Raw genomic sequence first — 20,198 nt, 5'->3', positions numbered from 1 at the left:
GGATTAGGACACCACTTTAAGGATGATTTGCAATGATAGTTGAAAAATAGAGTATAGAACTAAATCACTTTGTTTCTCAGCTCTCCATTAAGAATGATTTTTCTCTCTGGAAATTATGAAAAATAATAAAGAGAAATTAAAGTTTAAGCCACATTATGCAAATAAGGCAAACCAAGCAATAATGAAAAGATATCAAGAGAATTTGTAAAGAAAATTTGTAAATGGTACCCCCAATTGATGAAGGTCAAATATTTTACAAATCAGTAAATTTGATTTACAAGTCAGTCAGAATTCTAGAATGATTTGCTAAGTAGTTGATGCCTTACGTGCATATTGAAAATAGAGATAATAATAGAAGTCAGCAGGAATTCACTAAAAGTAAGTTGTTCCAAAATCAGCATTACTTTTTTAATCTGGTAGCTACATTGATAGTTCATGGCAGCCTGTTGACATAATATTTCCTGAAGTTAATTGGGTATTTGATAAAGAATTCCATGATACTTTTGTGAACCAGACAGGTGGAAGTGACCTAAATACCTAGTTCAATTTGATGGTTGCAAGATTAAATCAGGAGTCAGCAAACTACAGTCTGCGGGCCAAATCTGGCCCATGGCCCACTGCCTGTTTTTGAAATACAGTTTTATTAGAGCAGCACCATGCTAATTCGCTTAGGTGTTATCTATGGCTGCTTTTGTGCTTCAATATTAGAGCTGAGTAGTTGCGACAAATTGGCCCCAAAACCCAATCTGGACCTTCACAGAAAACATTTGCCAACTCCTGGATTAAAGCATGGTACCTAGTGGGTCGGTTTGTGGCCTGATACTAATTTGATGTAGTGTGCCTCAGTTAGTGGATATGTAATACTGAATAACATATGATTATACTTTGTTTAACATTTTAAATAGTTAATTAAACTTCCTGTTTAAACAATTGAAAGAGAAGGTGTGCTTATTTTTGCTATTTAAAGGATAACTAATACATTTGATGGCAGAATAAAAACCCCAAAGGTAAATTATAGGTAGAAATCATAAGCTTAAACCAGGGAAATGAAGTTTATCAGCAATAAATGTTAAGTCCTGTGTTTAGATTATAAAGATAATTACATGTATACAGAACAAAAAAGTGGCTCAGGCAGTTCACGTGAACATGCTTGGAGGTTTCGTTGTTAGTTTAGGCAGATTTGTGTTAAATCTCAGCCCTCTTTTTATGTGTGTTACGTTAGAGAAGATGCTACTCCGAGGCTCAGAGTCCTCAGAACGGGGGTGATCACCTCATAAAGTCAGTGTAGTTATTAGGTGAAAGGGCATATGTGATGTGCCTCATCTTGTGACTGGAATAGTGTTGGCGTTCCAGTGGTTGTTCTGTTACCACAGCTTAAGGTATGCCAATAATACGACATAACTGCTGAATATACTAGCGTGAGAGATACAGAAGATTTTAAGTTATCCATTTATATTGTATTTCTTCCTCTTTTTAAAGCAGGCTATAGAGAAAACAATTTTGGGCTCAAATGTACTCAAGAACTTCTGGCCAGTAAAATATCTATTACAGTCACAGTGAAATTGACTGTCTTTAGATGTAATTAGGTGTTTGTCACTGAATAAGATACCTGAAACACTCAGTGCCTCAGTTTCTTCTTCTGTAAAATGAGGATAATACTGTCTACCTCACTGGCTTCAGTGAGAGTTAAATGTGTCAAGAACTTTGTAATTGTCATTTATTACCAGCTAGCTAATTGGGTTGGGATACATTTAGGCAAAACCTAGATAACTGTATTGCTAGGCATATTGCTTGAAGGGAATCTGGCAGCAACAGAGAAAATGGATTAGATTATATGCTATGAAATCCTTTCATATATATTCATTCAGTTATTCAACAAATATTTATTGAGCACCTACCATGTGCTATGCACTGTTACAGGTAATAAAACAGACAAAAATCTCTGTCCTCATAGAACTCACATTATACTGGAAAAGACAGAAATTTTAAAAGATAGGTAATGTACAGTAAGTTGCATAATAGTGCCAAAGGGAAAAATAATTAAATGAGGGCATTTGAAATATCAGTGACAAGGGTGTTACATTCTAAATAAAATATCTTGAGCAAAGATTTAAAGGAGACAGCTGTTTTCCATGAGGATGTCTGTAGAGAGAACATTTCAAGCAGAGAAGAGCAAGTACAGTGGCTCAGAAGTAGTGTAACTGGTGAGTTCAGGGTTACAGTGAACGGTAAGTGTGGCTGAAGTAGGGAGAGCAGGGGAGATGGGGAAGTACGTAGAAGGAAAGGAAATAAAGTCAGAGAGGATACACCATAGTCACATAATATATACCACAGTCATATACCATAGGATCATATACATCAACCAGTCATGTGGAGCTGGACTTCGGCTTTTACCCTGAGTCAGATGGAAGGCACGGAAGGGGTTTTTAGCTCATTGAATAATTTAATATCTAAATTAAATTATCACTATCACACTCTTCAATTTAGCTTCTTAAATGTTTCTTCCTAAGCTATTTTAAGAATGGGAATTACATCTCATACTACATTTTTATAGAGTTTAGTAGCAGTTGACAAAATACCAAAGGCTTTAAGTTTCAAATTTTATTTAGTACCAGGATCATTGTAATACTGGACTATATAATCACTACTATTTATTTATTTACTTAATTGAGGTATGATTGACATGTAATGTTATATTAGTCTCAGGTAGACAATATGATGATTTGGTATTTGTATACAGTGCAGAATGATTACCACAGTAAGTCTAGTTAACATCCGTCACCTTACGTAGTTTAAAAGATTTTTTTTCTTGTGATAAGAACTTTTAAGATCTACTCTCTTAGCAACTTTCAAATATGCAATACAGTGTTACTAACTGTGGTCATCATGGTATTCATTACATCTGCATAGCTTATTTATTTTATAACTGGATGTTTCTACCTTTTGACCCCCTTCACCCATTTCTCCTCCCATCCCCCGCCACCTCTGGCAACCATCCATATTTTTAGATTCCACATATAAGTGAGATTATATGGTATTTATCTTTCTCTGCCTGACTTACTTCACTTAGCATAATGCCCTCAAGGTCCATCCACATTGTCACAAATGGCAACATTTCATTCATTTTTATGGCTGAATAATATTCCATTGTATATGTATAACTCATTTTTTCGTCTGTGCATCCACCAGTGGACACTTAGATTGTTTCTATATATCACTACTGTTTAAAGACCTGCTATCTTAGTGTTTTATCAAGAAAAAGTTTATTTATATATATAGATATTTTGTCAGAGATTAATAAATGCATACCTATAATTACATCTGTCATCTTAGAACTGTAAAGACTAGTTTTATTATTTTTTTCCAAAATCTTTAGTGTGATGAAAGTTAAAAAGAAAAAAAAAAACTACTTGTTGTCATTCAAAAGCTTCCTATCCAATGAAGACAAATAATATATAGTTCAAAATAGAAAACACTCCTCATAAACCCAATTCAGTACTCAGTGTTCTCTAAATGTTACTATAAGAGCTTTCTTAGGGACTGTAGAGGTTGTGACGTCATGAATTTTACCAGACGAATTGAAAAGCAGATACTGGTCATACGTGCACATATGTCGATATCATACCTGACAACTTCTGAGGCCTAGACATGCAGCCTCTTGTCTGTTGCCCAGCTATCCCAAGCTCCTGGTGTGTGTTTATTTGTAATTTTTAAATACTTTGGAAGAATTCTTTTCATTTCAATCTCCAAGCAAATTAATTTCCATATTGTTTACTTTGCATTTTGCCATGCCTTATAGTTTTTGTCTATAGCGTAAAATACCTTGCTAGGGTTTCTCCTAAGAATTGAGGCCATCCTATAAGATAGATTAGTTTTATATGATTCATATATATCTGTGAAAAGAAAGTATTTCTTTAGAGCTCTTTTAAAAATGTGATAGTATAGTTATAGCCCTAGAAGATAAGTAATGTGCAGTACAGGCATACCTCGGAGATATTGCAGGTTCAGTTCCAGACCACCACATTAAAGCAAATATGGCAATAAAGCGAGTCACATGTATTTTTTGGTTTTCCAGTGCGTATAAAAGTTATGTTTACACTATACTGTAGTCTGTTAAGTGTGCAGTAGCATTATGTCTAAAAAAACACAATGTACAGACCTTGATTTTAAAATACTTCATTGCTAAAAAATCTAACAAACCATTATCTGAGCTTTTAGCAGGTCATAACCTTTCTGCTGGTGGAGGGTCTTGCCTCAGTGTCGAAGGCTGCTGACTGGTCAGGGCGGTGGCTGCCGAAGGCTGGGGTGGGTATGGTAACTTCTTAAAATAAGACAACAGTGACGTGTGCTGCATCGATTGGCTCTTCCTTTCACGATTTTACTCACAATCGAACCCTCTCAAACCCTGCCGCTACTTTATCAACTAAGTTTATGTAATATTCTAAATCCTTTGTTCTCATTTCAACAGTCTTCCCAGCATCTTCACCAGGGGTAGATTTCATCTCAAGAAACCAGTTTCTTTGTTCATCCATAAGAAGCAACTCCTCATCTGTTAAAGTTTTATCATGAGATTGTAGCAATTCGGTCCCATCTTCGGACTCCCTTTCTAATTCTAGTTCTCTTGCTGTTTCCACCACATCTGCAGTTACCTCCACTAAAGTCTTGAACTTCTCAAAGTCAAACATGAGGGTTGGAATCAACTTCTTCCAAACTCCTGTTAATGTTGGTATTTCGACCTCTTCCCATGAATCACATATGTTCTTAATGGTATCTAGAATGGTGAATCCTTTCCATATAGTTTTCAATTGACTTTGCTCAGATCCATCAGAGGAATCACTATCTATGGCAGCTATAGCCTTACAAAATGACAGAAATATATTATATGTAAAATATATATATATAAAATATATAATATTATTTAAGAAATATAATAAGATGTGAAAGTTGAAATTACTCCTTGATCCATGAGCTGCAGAACGGATGTTGTGTTGGCAGCCATGAAAGCAACATTAATCTCATAGTACATTTCCATCAGAGCTTTTGGGTAACCAGGTACATTGTCAATAAACAGTAATATTTTGAAAGGAATCTTTTTTTCTGAACAGTAGATCTCAACAGTGGGCTTAAAAGATTTAATAAACCATGTTATAAACAGAAGTGTTGTCATCCAGGCTTTGTTGTTCCATGTATAGAGCACAGGCAGAGTAGATTTAACATAATTCTTAAGGTTCCTAGGATTCTTCAGAATGGTAAATGAGCATTGGCTTCAATTTCAAGTCACCAGCTGCATAACCCCTAACAAGAGAGTGATCCTGTCCTTTGAAGCTTTGAAGCCAGGCATTAACTTCTCCTCTCTAGCTATGCACGTCCTAGATGGCATCTTCCAACAGAAGGCTGTTTCATCTACATTGAGAATCTATTGTCTGGTATAGCCACCCTCATTAATTATCTTACTAGATCTTCTGGATAACTTGCTGCAGCTTCTACATCAGCCCTCGCTGCTTCACTCTGCCCTTTTATGTTATGGAGATGGCTTCTTTCCTTAAACGTCATGAACCAACCTCTGCCAGCTTCAAACTTTTCTGCAGCTTCCCCACCTCTCTCAATCTTCATAGAATTGAAGAGAGTTAGGGCCTTCCTCTGGATTAGGTTTTGGATTAAGGGAATGTGGTGGCTGATTTGATCTTCTATCCAAACCACTGAAACTTTCTCCATATCAACATTAAGGCTGTTTCACTTTATCATTCATGTGTTCACTGGAGTAGCACTTCTAACTTCCTTCAAGAACTTTTCCTTTGCAGTCACAATTTGGCTAACTATTTGGCTCAAGAGGCCTAGCTTTGAGCCTGTCTGGGCTTTTGACATGCCTTCCTCACCAAGCTTAATTATTTCTCATTTTGGATTTAAAGAGAAAGGAGAACGACTGACTGACTCTTCCTTTCACTTGAACACTTAGAGGTCACTGTAGGGTTATTAACTGATCTACTTTCAATATTGTGTCTCAGAGAATAGGGAGGCCTGAGGAGACGGAGAGGAATGGGGGAAGGGCGGGTCAGTGGAGCAGTCAGAACACACACATTTATCAACTGAGTTTGCTATCTTACATGAGCGTGGTTCATGGTGCCCCAAAACAATTAAAATAGTAACATCAAAGATCACTGATCACAGATCACCATAACAAATGCAATATTTCAGACTTTTTTATTATTATTATGAGAATTACTGAGATGTGACATAGAGACACGAAGTGAGCAAATGCTTTTGAAAACAATGGTGCTTGTAGGCTTTCTCAATGCAGGGTTGCCACAGCCTTCAATTTGTAAAAAAAATACAATACAAGCAAAGTGAAAAGTGCAGTAAAACAAGGTATGCTTGTATTTTAAATATTGCAAACTTAGAAGCACACAATATTTTCTTAATTATTATTCAGTGATATTTAAGGGGGGAGGTACTTGAGATATACTTAGGGGAAACCACTTTGAGGTTTGAGTTGAGAGTCCTTATGATGTAAAAATCACCAAATTTATTACCAAGTATTTATTCTCCTTCAAGTGAAATCCAATAAAAGGTATGTCATATGCCCTCAAATTGCCAACTTTAAACAAAATCCTGTGTTATATCTAATGTCCCTGAAAAATAGCAAATTATCTCTTTTGGAAATTGTTTCTTATTTGTTTAACTGATGACTGCTGGGTTAGTTTGAGGTGTTTTAATATCAGAATACTCCTATATCTTATCTCAAAACTAATGAGCATAGTATCAATGCCAGCATAGTCTGCTAACCTGCTGGGTTTTTTTTTAAATGGACTGTCATTAAATACATACTGTAAATAGGAGGTAAAACTGCACTTATATAAACTTGTGGAGTGATTTGGTTTTGGTTTTGTTTTTTAGCAGGTCTGTGCGATATTAGTGAAGGGACTGTAGTCCCAGAAGATCGCTGCAAATCTCCAACTTCTGGTAATTTGGTTTTTATTTTATTACTAATTATAATTCTACAAAAAATACAGCCTGTCAGATTTTTATAGATAAGCGTTTAAAACACACCTACAAGGAAATTTTGTGTCACATATTTATTCTTAAAATCATAACTGTATTCTTTGCATTCTCATTAAGTGAAAAGGAGTGCATTAGATAAAAATCTACAGCTGTTACCTGTTAAGAGTCATGTAACTGTTTACTTAGCTTTCTAATATTTACACTTTTTTGGGAAAATGTATTTTACTTCTTAACATTGGATCGAAGGTTTCGTCATCTACAGTTTTGTCTTTGCTCTCAGCATGCTGGAGTCATCTGGTAGAATAGTGCTCTAATCCATGAATAATGTTCACCTAAATGTTATGAAAGATTTTTAATACTTACTATCTAATGGTGACTGTGGACAGTGAGAATAATTGTAGACTAGTTACATTTGTTTTTGATCAAAGTAATACGAGATATAATTTTATATCTGTAATAAAGCATTTGTCCTTTCTTATCCGTATATTAGTCTCATGTAACCTATGTATATATTAATATTTCAGAGTAACATTACTTTTTGAGTCTCCTTACAATTAAGAGGATCCTGAATTTACTATTTTTTTTAGTGGATTGAAACTTTGCTAAAATTTAATAAGGTTAACTTCATAATTTTAACTGACGTATTTATTAAATCATTCTGGCTGGGAATTTTCATCAGCTTTCTACTGGAAAGATTGTTCTTAACATAAAGTAACACTGTTCTTAGACAGATTTTGATCCTTGCGTAGGTAGTTCTACATCAGAAATAATTTTAAGAATGGGAAAAATTGAGAGGTGCATTTTACTTTACTCCCTCATATTTCAGTTTACCATTCTGTTAGGTCTAGGACCAATAGAACTTTTGTGAGGTTTTCTTTTTAAAATTGCATTTTCCTGATATTGCTCAAGTTAATCATTTCTTTTCTTAAAATATATGCACTTCTGGTTTTCTTAATATTCAAATTTCGTATTTAAGTACACTCATTACACTAATAAAACATATGGAATACAGGAATCACTCATATCATTAGCACCTAATATTAAGGCTGAACGTTGGTAGAATAACATTGAACAAATAATATGGAGCAATACGTACTTCCCATCTCACAGGACTAGAGGTATTTCTGAATATGATTTAGAATTATAATATCTCTTAATTATTACTGTTCTTCCTCCAACCATATACAGTACTATTCTGATCTTCTCACCTTCCCTAAAGTCCATATGAATGCACTTGTCAGTATGATAAGACTATAAGCCACATTTGATAACTTGGACATGTGATATATTGTCTTTCAGTATATTAAATGACTATCAAATGTGTTTTAACAAGATTCAGCCCAAGTAAATTAATACTCCTTTTCACCCTAAGTCAGACTTTCAATAGGTGTATATTTCTAGCAATTTGGAGTAACCCAGCAAGAGGTAATTGTAGATAAACGTGTAAGTACATTTCAGCATAATTATTCAATAGATAAATATAAAAAAATGCATACTGGTAAAAACCCTCCAGGTTCTCTCTTGTACCAGAGAAACTCAAACATCATTCAACATTTTCAAATATACTTTGCTCTTTGGTTCACATGAAAAGAAAATATAGTTTTAACGTGCAGAAATTTGTATGTCACCAGGCATATTTTTAGGTGAGGTTGAAATGCAAAGTAAAAATTATGACCTCAGAAATCATTGATAAATCACAAATTCTCATCTTTAGATATAAACTCTTAGTTTAGTCTTTGATTATGCTCTGAAAGAACGAAGAGTTATCTGAAGAGTTATATTCATTCATGCAGATCAGAAAAGACTACTTTTAAAAAAAACAAACCACACTTTGGTAGACAGTAGTTGTACCTAATACATGTTTCCTATACCAGGAGATGGATGTCAGTCATGCATAAGTACTAAGAACTACCGTAGAGACTAAAACAAAGCTCTGGAAATAGTTACTAGACAACAACGTTTGTGTTTATGAGAGAAGAAATGTATAAAAAGTGGGTTGGGAGTTCAACTGAATTCCTAATAAATACTAAGAAGAGGACCTCTATTATAAAAATGAAAAGTAGCCATATGCCCTTTATCAAAACCAATATGTTCATTTGAAATAATACGTATAAGTGAAGAGAAACTTTTCTGAAAGGCTTTTAAAGCCCATAACCAAGATTTGTGATCTGAACAGTTTAGCCAACTAATATCAAAGTTCTATTCAAAAATCATCCTGAGAAAATCCAAGTTATGAATATAGTTTTCCGTTTCCATTTATCTTTAAATAAACCAACAATCTCTCTGAAATAGAAAATTAATTCTGCCATCCTGAATAAACATACAAAATTATTTCTGCCATCTTCATTTGATCTTTATTTCAAAGAACTCAGATTGCTTCACTGAGCACTTCTCTAATGTTGGGATATATTTTAGTGCTGCATCCAAAATTTATGTGTGTGTGTGTGTGTGTGTGTGTGTGTGTGTGTATGTATGTATGTACATGTATATATACATTTCAAATTAAAGAAAACCCAAGGCTACATACCATGAGGTGGTGCCCTCAGGAGTTTCTATGTACCCTAAAAAAAACCAAAAGCTGTATGTATTTTCTGTGTTAATTTAATCTAATTTTAAAAATATATTCAAGTAGGAAATGCTAAAAACATTTTTGGAACTTTTTCATGAGCTGTCACAGAAGTTATGACAACTGGTAGTAGGCATTTTCAGTTCGGGGAAAAATATATCTGCTTCTTTTATTCACATTTACGGCTTATGTTGCCTATTTTTATGTTAGAAATACTGGACATTTTTATAATTTTATATTTGTGTTCAGATATGCTATCTTGCTATTAGTCTGATACGAAATATATCAAATAAAACAAGTGTTAATAAATTTTTGTACATCCATGTGGTTATGTAGTATCAGAGATGAATAATATTTTAAAGTATATGTAACATCTTCTCATAACCATTATCTTCTTTAAATCTGAATTATATTATATGAAAAAGGAGTGTACCCTATTTCTATTCCTGAAAATGTTGCTGAGCTCAGTGTTACTTATGTGATATTTTTTGATATAGGATTTATGAGGATCTATAAATGCTATTTAGCAAAAATAACATAGTTTTAAAAGAGTAATTTTTATAAGACTGTTTTAGAAGTAATTGGATCCTGCCAATGTTGACAGGCTTTGCTTGGTCTGAGAAGAGACTTCAAGGATGTTTTCCATCTAGCCACAGAAAGAAAGTACGATTTTGTGGGGGAAGGTCAAATTTTGACCGTATTTATTAAGGCTCAATACTTTCACCGGGATAAAAAAGAAATCAGCGTAGAAAAACCATTTTATTTACTTCCAGTTATGTTCTAGGTAGTCACTTCTAGCAGAAAAGCTTTATTCGTTCAGCAAATGTTTACTTAGAGATTCCTACATGCAAAGCACTCCACTGAGTCCAAAAGAGATGCAAATATCAATCAGATAGGGTCCCAGCTTCTCAATTCAGTTCAGTGGGAAAGGTCAGGTGTGTGTAAACTTAAAATATAGGGCGTTAAGTGATTAACATCATAAGAGAAGTAACAGGTGAACTTTTACAGGAATTCAAAGAAGGGGAGGTGATTTATAGCTGGAGAGATGGTGAAAATTTTAATGGGTGAGATATCATTTGAAATGTGTTATAAAGATAGGTAGTTTGACTCTAATAATAAAGTCAACTAGAATACTACTTAGGATTCCCTTTATAATAAAAGGTTTGTGTTAGAAATTAAAGAAATACAATGAAAATTAGGAACATCTTTTTAAGGAAAAAGGACTAAAAGCTTAATTATAAAATTATTAGAGAAACGTATTGAAAGTCACTCATTAAATTTAAGTAAATATTTGAACATATCTAAAATTATAAGTATCATCCTCAGTATTTTAAAGACCTCTATGGTACTAGTAGAATTTATATATGATTTTAAAGTTTGTATCTAGAAAGCTAACTCTAAAATAAACTTTACCAGTATAGTACTTATACAGGATTCTAAGTGCTACTAGATAAACCTTATTTGGTCAACTAATATCAAGAGTTTTTACATTTTCTTTCAGAAACAGATAACTCCTTATATTTTTCTTTATCTGTTCTCTAACTTATAATGTATACCAAGATTTTGCCAAATGGTTGTAACTTATGGAAAAATTATTATACATTAGGGTTAATATTTATATATACTAGAGATTGGTCGACCATGAAAGATAATGCACTACTGATTGCTGTTCTTACTGTAATATTATAAGAATTATTATTAACTATGTACATGATATTTTCTTCTGGCCAGTAGTATGGGAACTTGTTTTAGGGGTTACCAGATTACTTTGTTTGTACTTTTCCCTGTGACAACTCAGTGTTTGTGACTGACTATGTGCCTGTTCCTTCCATTGTCTTCATTTGTGTAGGTTCTTCATCACCACACAATTCAGATGATGAACAAAAAGTGAATAATTTTATAGAAAAGGGTATAGTATCTTTATTTTACAGTATTTTCTTTTGATTACATTTAATTCATGTAGTTTACTTTGAATAGATTTTGACATTTTGTATCAAAATATTATTTTCAGTGAAGATCAAAAGCAGAAAGTTTTCCAAGATGGTAGCCAGTGATATAGGTAGGAAATAGACATTTCTATTTTGTTTCTAATCCTTGCTATGTGCAATGCTAACTCAATACCAGAAAATTATCTAATGCATTGCATTTTGTATATATTAATTTGTTATTCCTATGCTAAACAATCATCTCCTGGGCTGTGTTTCTTCTAAACTCATTGGGGCAATAATTATTAAAAATCAGTTAAACTGGGGTTGCAGTTCTTCCTCTGACTTAACAGTGTGAATTGTTCTATTACTTTTTATTTTTGCTTTATTTTAAAATAAAGCAGGGTTCAATTTATGCCATACGTAGTACAGTTTTATACTCCAAAGTTTTGAAATTTTTTTCTTTATAGTTTTATCTGTATTTTTTCCTACCTGTCTTCTATCCTCACATTATCCAGACTCCAGATTTCAAGGAAGTGGTTCTTTAAAATATTGACTTTTAGTCCGTAATCTGTACTACCCTTGGGTTAAATGGGGATTTTCTACGACTCCTTCCCCCCAAGTAAAAATGAGTGATACTTTGAAATTAATTACTCAGTCCAAGATTTTCAAAGTTTCAAACTGGGGGATAAAATATATAATTAAACTTTAGGGACTTAATCAAACTAGGGTTTTTTAGTCATAAAAATTTGAATTTTGTCTGAAGATTTTTACAAGCCTGAGAAACACCATTTTACTAAAAGAGAATACATTTAATCTTTGATGTAAATCCAAAAATTTTATTACACTGTTAACATATTACTTATTTCCCCCCAAACTCCCACCATATATTCATTGAATTGTATTAAATTAGATGAATTTCTAGGCAGCTGGAATAGATTTACGTCTTTTCAACTGATAAAGTTTAATATGTGGTAAATTTCTAAAATTCTTAGAAGTAGCATCCATATTGTTTGCATGTTGTAAATTGAACCCTGCTTACTCATATTAACACTGGCTGACTTTTAGCACCTCTGGTCATTTTTTGAATAACGCGGTTTATTCTTGGGCAAAGGGCTCTTCATTTATGGAGTATCAATTATTTATCTCTTTGTATTTGTGGTACTTTAGTGAATCATTTGGTAACATTTAAATCGCTTTCATTATCTACGAGCACTACTGCATAATTCTTTTTCAACCAATTTCCTTTTTAGGATATACTATCTTAATAGTACTTTAGAGGTTCTTTTACTGTCATGTAATGTAAAAAGTTAGAAGGGACTTTTCTACATATAATTTATCAAAGAACTTGTAGAATTTAATTACCTAAGAATTTTACCTTGCATGAAAGTTACTTTGTACATAATTAAATTTCTCAAATAATTTATCTGTTTGATTTTCGATCCTGGGGTTATGTTTGCTTTGTTAAATGTTTTGACTCACTTTCCTTTTTTTTCTGTGTTATGAATAGAATATGTAACGTGGAATATCTGAGTGTGATTATTTGAAAGACTTTAATAAATTTCTTAGGATTGAGAACATTATTGGAAGGATAGTTCTTTGGTAACATAAAAAAGAAAGCAAGAATGTTATCAGCAAGTTTTTTTGTCATGCCACTTTCTATAGTTATATTTTTTGGGAAGCATATTAACTTTATTCAACTTTTCAAACTTATGTTAGCTATACAGTTATAAATAATTATTTTTTGCCTCCAGAAACCACTGTTATATCTCCTATTTTATATATAATTTTAATTGTTTTCAGTTGGAATCTTTCAATATTTTTTTTGAAGTATAATTGACTTACAATATTATAATAGGTTCAGGTGTACAACATAGTGATTCAGTATTTTTATACATTACCTACCATACAAAGTTATAGTATTTGTGACTGTATTCCCTGTGCTATACATTACATCCCTGTGACTGACTTACTTTATAACTGGTAGTTTTTTAATTCTAACATATATCCCAAGGTATATAGAAGGCAAGCTTACTTCTCAATTTTTTCTTCATTCAGATGGAGACTATGCCATTTTAGATTGTAAAGTTTTTTCAGTTTAAACAAAAAAAAACAGTTTATCTCCCTACATTAGTGTCTAGTTTCGTAATAAGACTTAGCATAAAATATGCTACTGAAAAACACATAAAACGTCAATGAAACGTTGGGAAGAAAATTCATAAAATCTCCTAAAGACCTCTCTTTTTTTTCTATCAATACTTAAAGCTTAATAGTATCAAATGTGCTAGGACTCCTTGAGCGTTCTGACCTCACTATGTTCCCTATCATCCAATCCCATACTTGCTCTAAAGGATCCTGAACCTCATAAAATTATCACCTTGTTCTTCCTCAATCTACAGACATTTATTGCTTCAGCTTAGGCAGTTATGCTGTGGCCTAATAAAGGAAAGCATAAGAATTAAGCCTCGAACCTCCAAGATTGGCACTGGTGAAAGAATGACCTTATGTGGAAGGCTGACAGAATGTATTGGCTCTGAAGTTTTGTCCCTAAGTTTCACTTACACTTTGAAAGTAACTGCTGCTTGTGTCATATTGGAGAGGACGGGGCCAGGGGGTGTACAGGATGTCATTCTCACGTTAACAATCTGACTCAACCGTGGAAAATCAACTGTTTTTTGCTGCCTGACAGTACAGCTGAAATAGCTGAGACAGTAACAATTTTTTTAAAATACACTTAACAATTACAGTTTTCCTAGCACGCTGTAGCAACCATTTATAAATATTTTTTTCTTATTTAATCCACTCAGTAACCTCAGTTAGCTACTTACTGTTATTTCCCTGTTTCACAGATGAGGACACTAAGAGTTAAAGAGTATGTAGAGTATCTGTTGGCTACACAGCTAGCAAATGTCAGAGCCATGATTTATACTGAGCTTGTCCAACTCCACTGTTTGTCCTCTTAACACTATCCTGTATTACCTCTTAAGAAGATTTACTGAAGGCTGTAAGGATTCAAAAACAAATCTGTTGTGTGATTTGAAACTAGATAATCTGGCTCTGACCCTGTTCTATCTACATGGTAACCTGGAAAAAAGGTGGCTCATGTTAAATTCTGTCCAAGCACTAGGTCATGGGGGCCATCATGGTACCCATCACGCAAATATAATATACAGTGCCTGGAAGTCTACCTTCCTCAAAGAGCAGACTCAAGTGAAAGTAGCTAGAGTGGACAGTAGGGTTCCCAAACCCATCTACCCAAAGCCTGGCTTCATTGTTTGTTTCCTGACCGACAGCTAACTCAGGTAAATGATACTGACAATGACTTCATTGTTCGTGCATAAGAATAGCAGCCTAAAAAGACATAACTTTAGTCTTGTGACTTTAGCAGTAAAAATATAGCATAGTATAATGCAACTGCAGCATCCCTATGCATGTAATACACATATAGTGATTTGTTTTGCTTGTTCATACCTTATGAATAATTTTTGTTAGTAAAATCTTAAAGGCCAACATTTCCAAAATCAATAACTTTCCTGTAGTTAGTTAGCAATTTCTGTAAATCATTTAGAAAATAAGATTGCTTATCAATTTTTTATTTGTTCATTATTTATATTTTATAAAATTTCAGAAATATATAAAGCTTTTTATTATTCTAAGTTTACATAAAAATAGTCCTAAAATATGTATCTTTGTTGAAGTATTAAACAAATTTTTCATGATATACTTATGAATAAAATATGGTCCAGATGTTAGCTAGATTGTTAGATCTTGAAATTACACGATTAAATTTCTCTAAACATCATTCTATTTCATTATGAGTCTATTTCAGTCTGAAAGTAGATTTCTAGCTGGATTCTATAGTCTACAACCCTGCCCATACCCCATCTTATTACTAATTTTCATATAGGAGGAATGATTATCAAGTTGATTACATGAAACTGTGAAGGGGAAATAATACTGGAGATGAAAGAATAAAGTTTCGAAAGTATGGTGACTTAATTAGTGCTGTGCCAAAACGAACAGAATATTAGCTCTCTTTTTTCTTAATTGGGGTGTAGTTGCTTTACAGTGCTGTGCTAGCTTCTGCTGCACAGTGAAGTGAATCAGCCATACGTATACATGTATCCCTTCTTTTTTGGATTTCCTTCCCATTTAGGTCATCAGAGAGCATTAAGTAGAGTTCCCTGTGCTATACAGCAGGTTCTCATTAGTTATCTGTTTTATACATAGTAGTGTATATATGTCAATCCCAGTCTCCCAATTCATCCCACCCCAGTAGCTCTATTTAATGAACACCTCCTAAGTTCTAGACATTATACTAGATATTTGTCATATGGTATTTATTAATATAGGAAAGGTAATACCTCCAGGGCCCTTTGTATGTCTCAAATTCTGAACTAGCAGTTACTTGGGGAATAACTGATTTTCTTTCTTAGCAAAAACTGAAGTAATTTTTGAAGTCTACTTAAATGAAGATAATGTCCAAGTGCTGTTTTCATGAGTTCTCCTATACATGAGTGCCAATGATTCCTTTTTTATATTGAAGTGTTCTAACAGACTTAAGTCTGTTCTGAACCATTATATTCTAAATCACTAACTTATTAAATCCTACAGTTTTAAAGCAGCTCAAGCCCCTTTATTTTTCAAGAAAAGAATTTGAGCCTATCCAAAGTAATATCCCATGATCATGACTTAGTCAAGATCAGAATCCCAGTCTGTTGACTCTACACTGTAGCATGTCCCTGCTCTCATAGTGTATGGTCTCTTCGTGTGCTGTCTTCCCAATTCTTTTGTATTTACAATTCGAAAAATAAGTTCTCAGAGGTTTATTTGGAGTTCGCCATATGAATTTGAAAAGGTATGTATGAAATCAAGTAGAATTTTAAGTTTTAAAATTATTCTAATTCATTACAAAACAAATTAGTAGTGATATTTCTAGTTTATATTCCCCAATATTCAACCCAAAATGTGGCTGCTACATCTATAGAAGTTCATCTTTACATTTAATCCACAATATGGCTACTGAAAGAACAGAAGCTCATCTGGAAAGAGAAGATGAGTCAAGTGTGCAGTAACACCGTTTTTACAGGTAACTTTAATATTTTCCACTTTGAAAAAAGCGTATTACTTACTCTTAATTGTCAAGAATGAAATTTCACAGACAGGTACTTTAAAACCATTATACAAGTAGGAATTCCTCTAAATGAATTCTTTTTTCTTTTTCAGGATGACTAAAATCTGAAGAGTATGGCATATTGTGTACTCAAACTCTAATTCTTAGTGTATTCTTAGTGTATTTTCTGTCAAATTTCATAATAAAATCTGCTCAGCAAAGTCTGTTTGTGTTTTATTACCAGTACTTACTGTATATGCGTCTCTCTATAGAATCATCTTTTTCTTACATTAGAAGGATATGCAATGATCTTTCTAGAAATAACTTGCTGTTTGCTTCCTAACATAAAGAAAATTAGTCCAAATTAAAGTTACGTTACTGAAATAGTTTTTTGTCAACTATCGTTTGAACAGTACTATTGATGTGGCAATTTATTTTCTGTCATTACTTATTGTATTTATTTGCTAGAGTTGCCATAGGAAAATACTGCAAACTGGGTCGCTTAAACAATAGAAATTTACTTTCTCTAGAATAGTTCTAGAGGCTAGAAGTCCAAGATCAAGGCATTGACAGGATTTTTTTTTTCCTTCTGAGGCCTCTCTCCTTGGTTTACAGATGGTTGCCTTCTTTCTGTGTCCTCACATAGTCTGTTCTTCTAGGCACGTGCACCCCTAGTGTGTCTGTGTATCCAGATTTCTTCTTCTTATATGTGCCAATCAGATTGGATGAGCACCCACACTTAGAGGCCTCATTTCAACTTAATCGCCTCTTTAAAGGTCCTATCTCCAAATAGGTCGTATTCTGAGTTAGTAAGGGTTAGGGCTTCAACGTATGAATTCGGGGGGAATAATTCAGCACACAGCACTTATTATGTTAAGTTTATGTAATACCTTCTATAGGAAATGCTTTGAGATGTTTTTAATTATGGTGATATCCTAGACGTTAAGTTTTATGAGTTTGTGGAAAGTACGTAGAGACAGGAAAAATAATGAAGACAAAAGCTCTAGGAGTTCAAGAATTAAGAGAACTTGTAATAGCCAGATCTTTAGCAGACAGGTATTAGTATCTCTTTAAAGTTTCTCCTTCATCTTAGGTAATGGATAAGTGTTTTGTATTTCCAAAAGTTGTCCTTTTGATTAATAAGCCTATATTTAATTTGTCCTCTTTTTCTCTCTATTTTATTTCGTGAAGAAATTCAGCTTCTTTCTAAAAATTCCAATAACAGTTTTTGTTTATTTATATTTTCATTCATTGCCATGTTTATTGAACATACACATTAAGTGCTAGACACATGCATAGATGCAGTAATTTGCAAAATAAATTCTGTTCCCAAATTCATAGAATTTATATTCTAGGATGGGAGGTAGAAACTGACATTATTAGTTCAAATGACTATTAAAATAGTGTGTGATAGGAGAGTTTCTACTTCTTGGTCCCACTTTCCCCCTTGGATTGCTTGCTCTATCCTACAAGCTGATTTTTAGTCTTTTTTTTTTTTTTTAATTCTGATTGCTTTTATTTAATATGCATACATTTCGACATTATCCATGAAAAGTGTTGCATTGGATCTCTGCAGGTGAGAAAAGTGATATTGTCACTTTATTCTAACTATTGAACTGCTCTCGATGTAAACAAAGATCCATTTGCTTTTTTGGCATCTTCTTCATACTGTCATAATAAGTCATTTTACCTTTTATTGTTGGTACATTGTTTAATATAAAATTCATAGTTCTGTTTTCCTTTAAAAAAACCTTCCTTAGAAAAATAAGATGTGGGACACAGTGGGTAGAAAAGCTAAAGGAAAATTTCAAAGCATCTGTGTAATTTCAGAGAAGCAGTAAGAATCTCTATAATTGAGAAACTTTTCTTTGCAAAGAACTAAAAAGCATCAACTGTGACGAAACTGTCAACTCTGGTATAATGGCCCAAGCAGTCCCCTTGCCTTAAGATTTGCTTCTCTTGAACATCATGCATCTTTCCTTGGTGTTGAAACTACCATTGCAGACATGATTGTTGTGATTAAGTGTAACTTCATTATTCTTTACAATCAAACGCAGCCCTTTACTGCTTATTCAGCCAGCCAGCTTGATATTCTCATTCAGGTTTATAAGAAGAGAGAGCAAAGACTCAGGTTAACAGCCTGCTGAGATATATCTCTGACTTCAGTTTTCTTCAGACTGAAGAAACTTCTTTACTGTCATTCCCACTGTTTCTGCTGTGGACAAAGGCATAGAAAAAGAGAGCTATTTTATAGTTTCTAGTGAAAGAGGATTTCAAAGCAAGGAAGATACTGGGTACCAGGGCAAGAGTTGAAGAATACACAGATAAAGAAGAGAAAAACAAGCAATTTGCCTTCCAAGAACTCATTCAGATCATATGTTTTCAGTTTGAAAACCTCAGTGGAAGCTGAGTATCTTCAAAGCATGAGCAGAAGTTTCTTTTTCAGTGTGATGAAATCAGGTGACAAGATAATTGTGTTGGCAAGTGCTTCTGAGACTCCTGAGAAGTAAAAATATGAGCTTCAGAAAATGCTGGATAAAGTCTGCAACTGCTTCCTCACAAAATTACAACCAGAGTACAGTTTATAAGCCAGGAGGACTAACTAGAGGTTCTCCAGAAGTGGATCCACCTCTCCTGGACCTGCCACCAAGGAGGTTGATTAAACACACCTGAAAACAAGGATATTCCTCCGAAGTAGTCACAAAAACTGAAAGATAGAAACATTTAGCCTAAATTTCAACTTTAGGCCTTGGGTTTGGAACTTAGCCTCTACAGAAGACAACAGTAAAACTAGTCAAAATACATGAGGCTCTTATTTCCAGGCATTGAGCAGTCCAGGACTGTCATCCTTACGAGAAAGAAAAACCATGAGGTTAAACACAGTTCTCTGCCAGAGAATACTTTTCCTGTTGCAGTGCAGAGTGATTAGAACCCAAGTGGAATTGCAGTCTCATTAAGCTAAGGAGGAAGAAATTGGAGTTCTGGGCTTCTAAAGTGACTGGAATTTGTGAGGGAGGGCACTAGAGAAGAAGGAACTGCTTCAAGGGGGATTCCTAGAAGTCCCTGTGGAGATTCAATGCAAGTCCTTGCCTCAGGGCTGGGCCGCATATGAGCTGGTCAAGACTTGAGTAGGCCTACTTAACAACCACCTGCTGTGAGGCTGAGAGCTGGCCAGTGATATCAGAGGTCATGCGATGCTGGGAGTAGACATAGTGAGACCTTGCTGAGCACCTCATTCATTCTGTTTATATCCCAGCAAGGCCACTCTTGAAGAGTAAGGATCAGTTCTTAGCATAAGAGCCATACCCTAGAACAAAGTTCTAACTGAAATAGACCCACCCTAACAAAAAATAAAACCAAGCTTGATATCCACCAGTAATTTAACTGCATGGCAGAACAAAACTCAACACCAGTTAAGGTTGATGGTATAATCCAGGCTCCCTTCAACATATTATCTACTATTCAGTCAAAACATATGTCCACATTCAATCAAAAGTTCCTAGACATGTGAAATAAAAATTCAAAATCATGAGAAAATAAAGACCCATAATCAAGAATTTAAAAAATCAGTAGAAAGACTATAAGATGACCTAGA

General features: G+C 33.9%; 1 protein-coding gene across 8 annotated transcripts in view; it reads left to right on the top strand.

The window, feature by feature from the left end:
* STXBP5 (syntaxin binding protein 5) overlaps window positions 1-20,198 on the top strand; it is a gene marked incomplete at its 5' end in the record, with an annotated part of 166,216 nt that overhangs the window by 108,017 nt on the left and 38,001 nt on the right. For 4 of the 8 annotated variants that reach the window (XM_082474482.1, XM_082474479.1, XM_082474486.1 and 1 more), the window contains 3 exons: window positions 6,895-6,960; window positions 11,415-11,474; window positions 11,577-11,624. In XM_082474482.1, the coding sequence (XP_082330608.1) occupies window positions 6,895-6,960; window positions 11,415-11,474; window positions 11,577-11,624 (174 nt within the window). The remainder of the gene's footprint in view (window positions 1-6,894; window positions 6,961-11,414; window positions 11,475-11,576; window positions 11,625-20,198) is intronic. The other 4 variants (XM_082474484.1, XM_082474480.1, XM_082474485.1 and 1 more) reach the window with 2 other exon arrangements.

This window comes from Balaenoptera physalus, assembly GCF_965194825.1.
Source record: "Balaenoptera physalus genome assembly, chromosome: 9".
Taxonomy (NCBI): Eukaryota; Metazoa; Chordata; class Mammalia; order Artiodactyla; family Balaenopteridae; genus Balaenoptera; species Balaenoptera physalus.
Note: the sequence above shows the minus strand (reverse complement) of the source record. Positions and strands in the feature narration are given on the sequence as shown.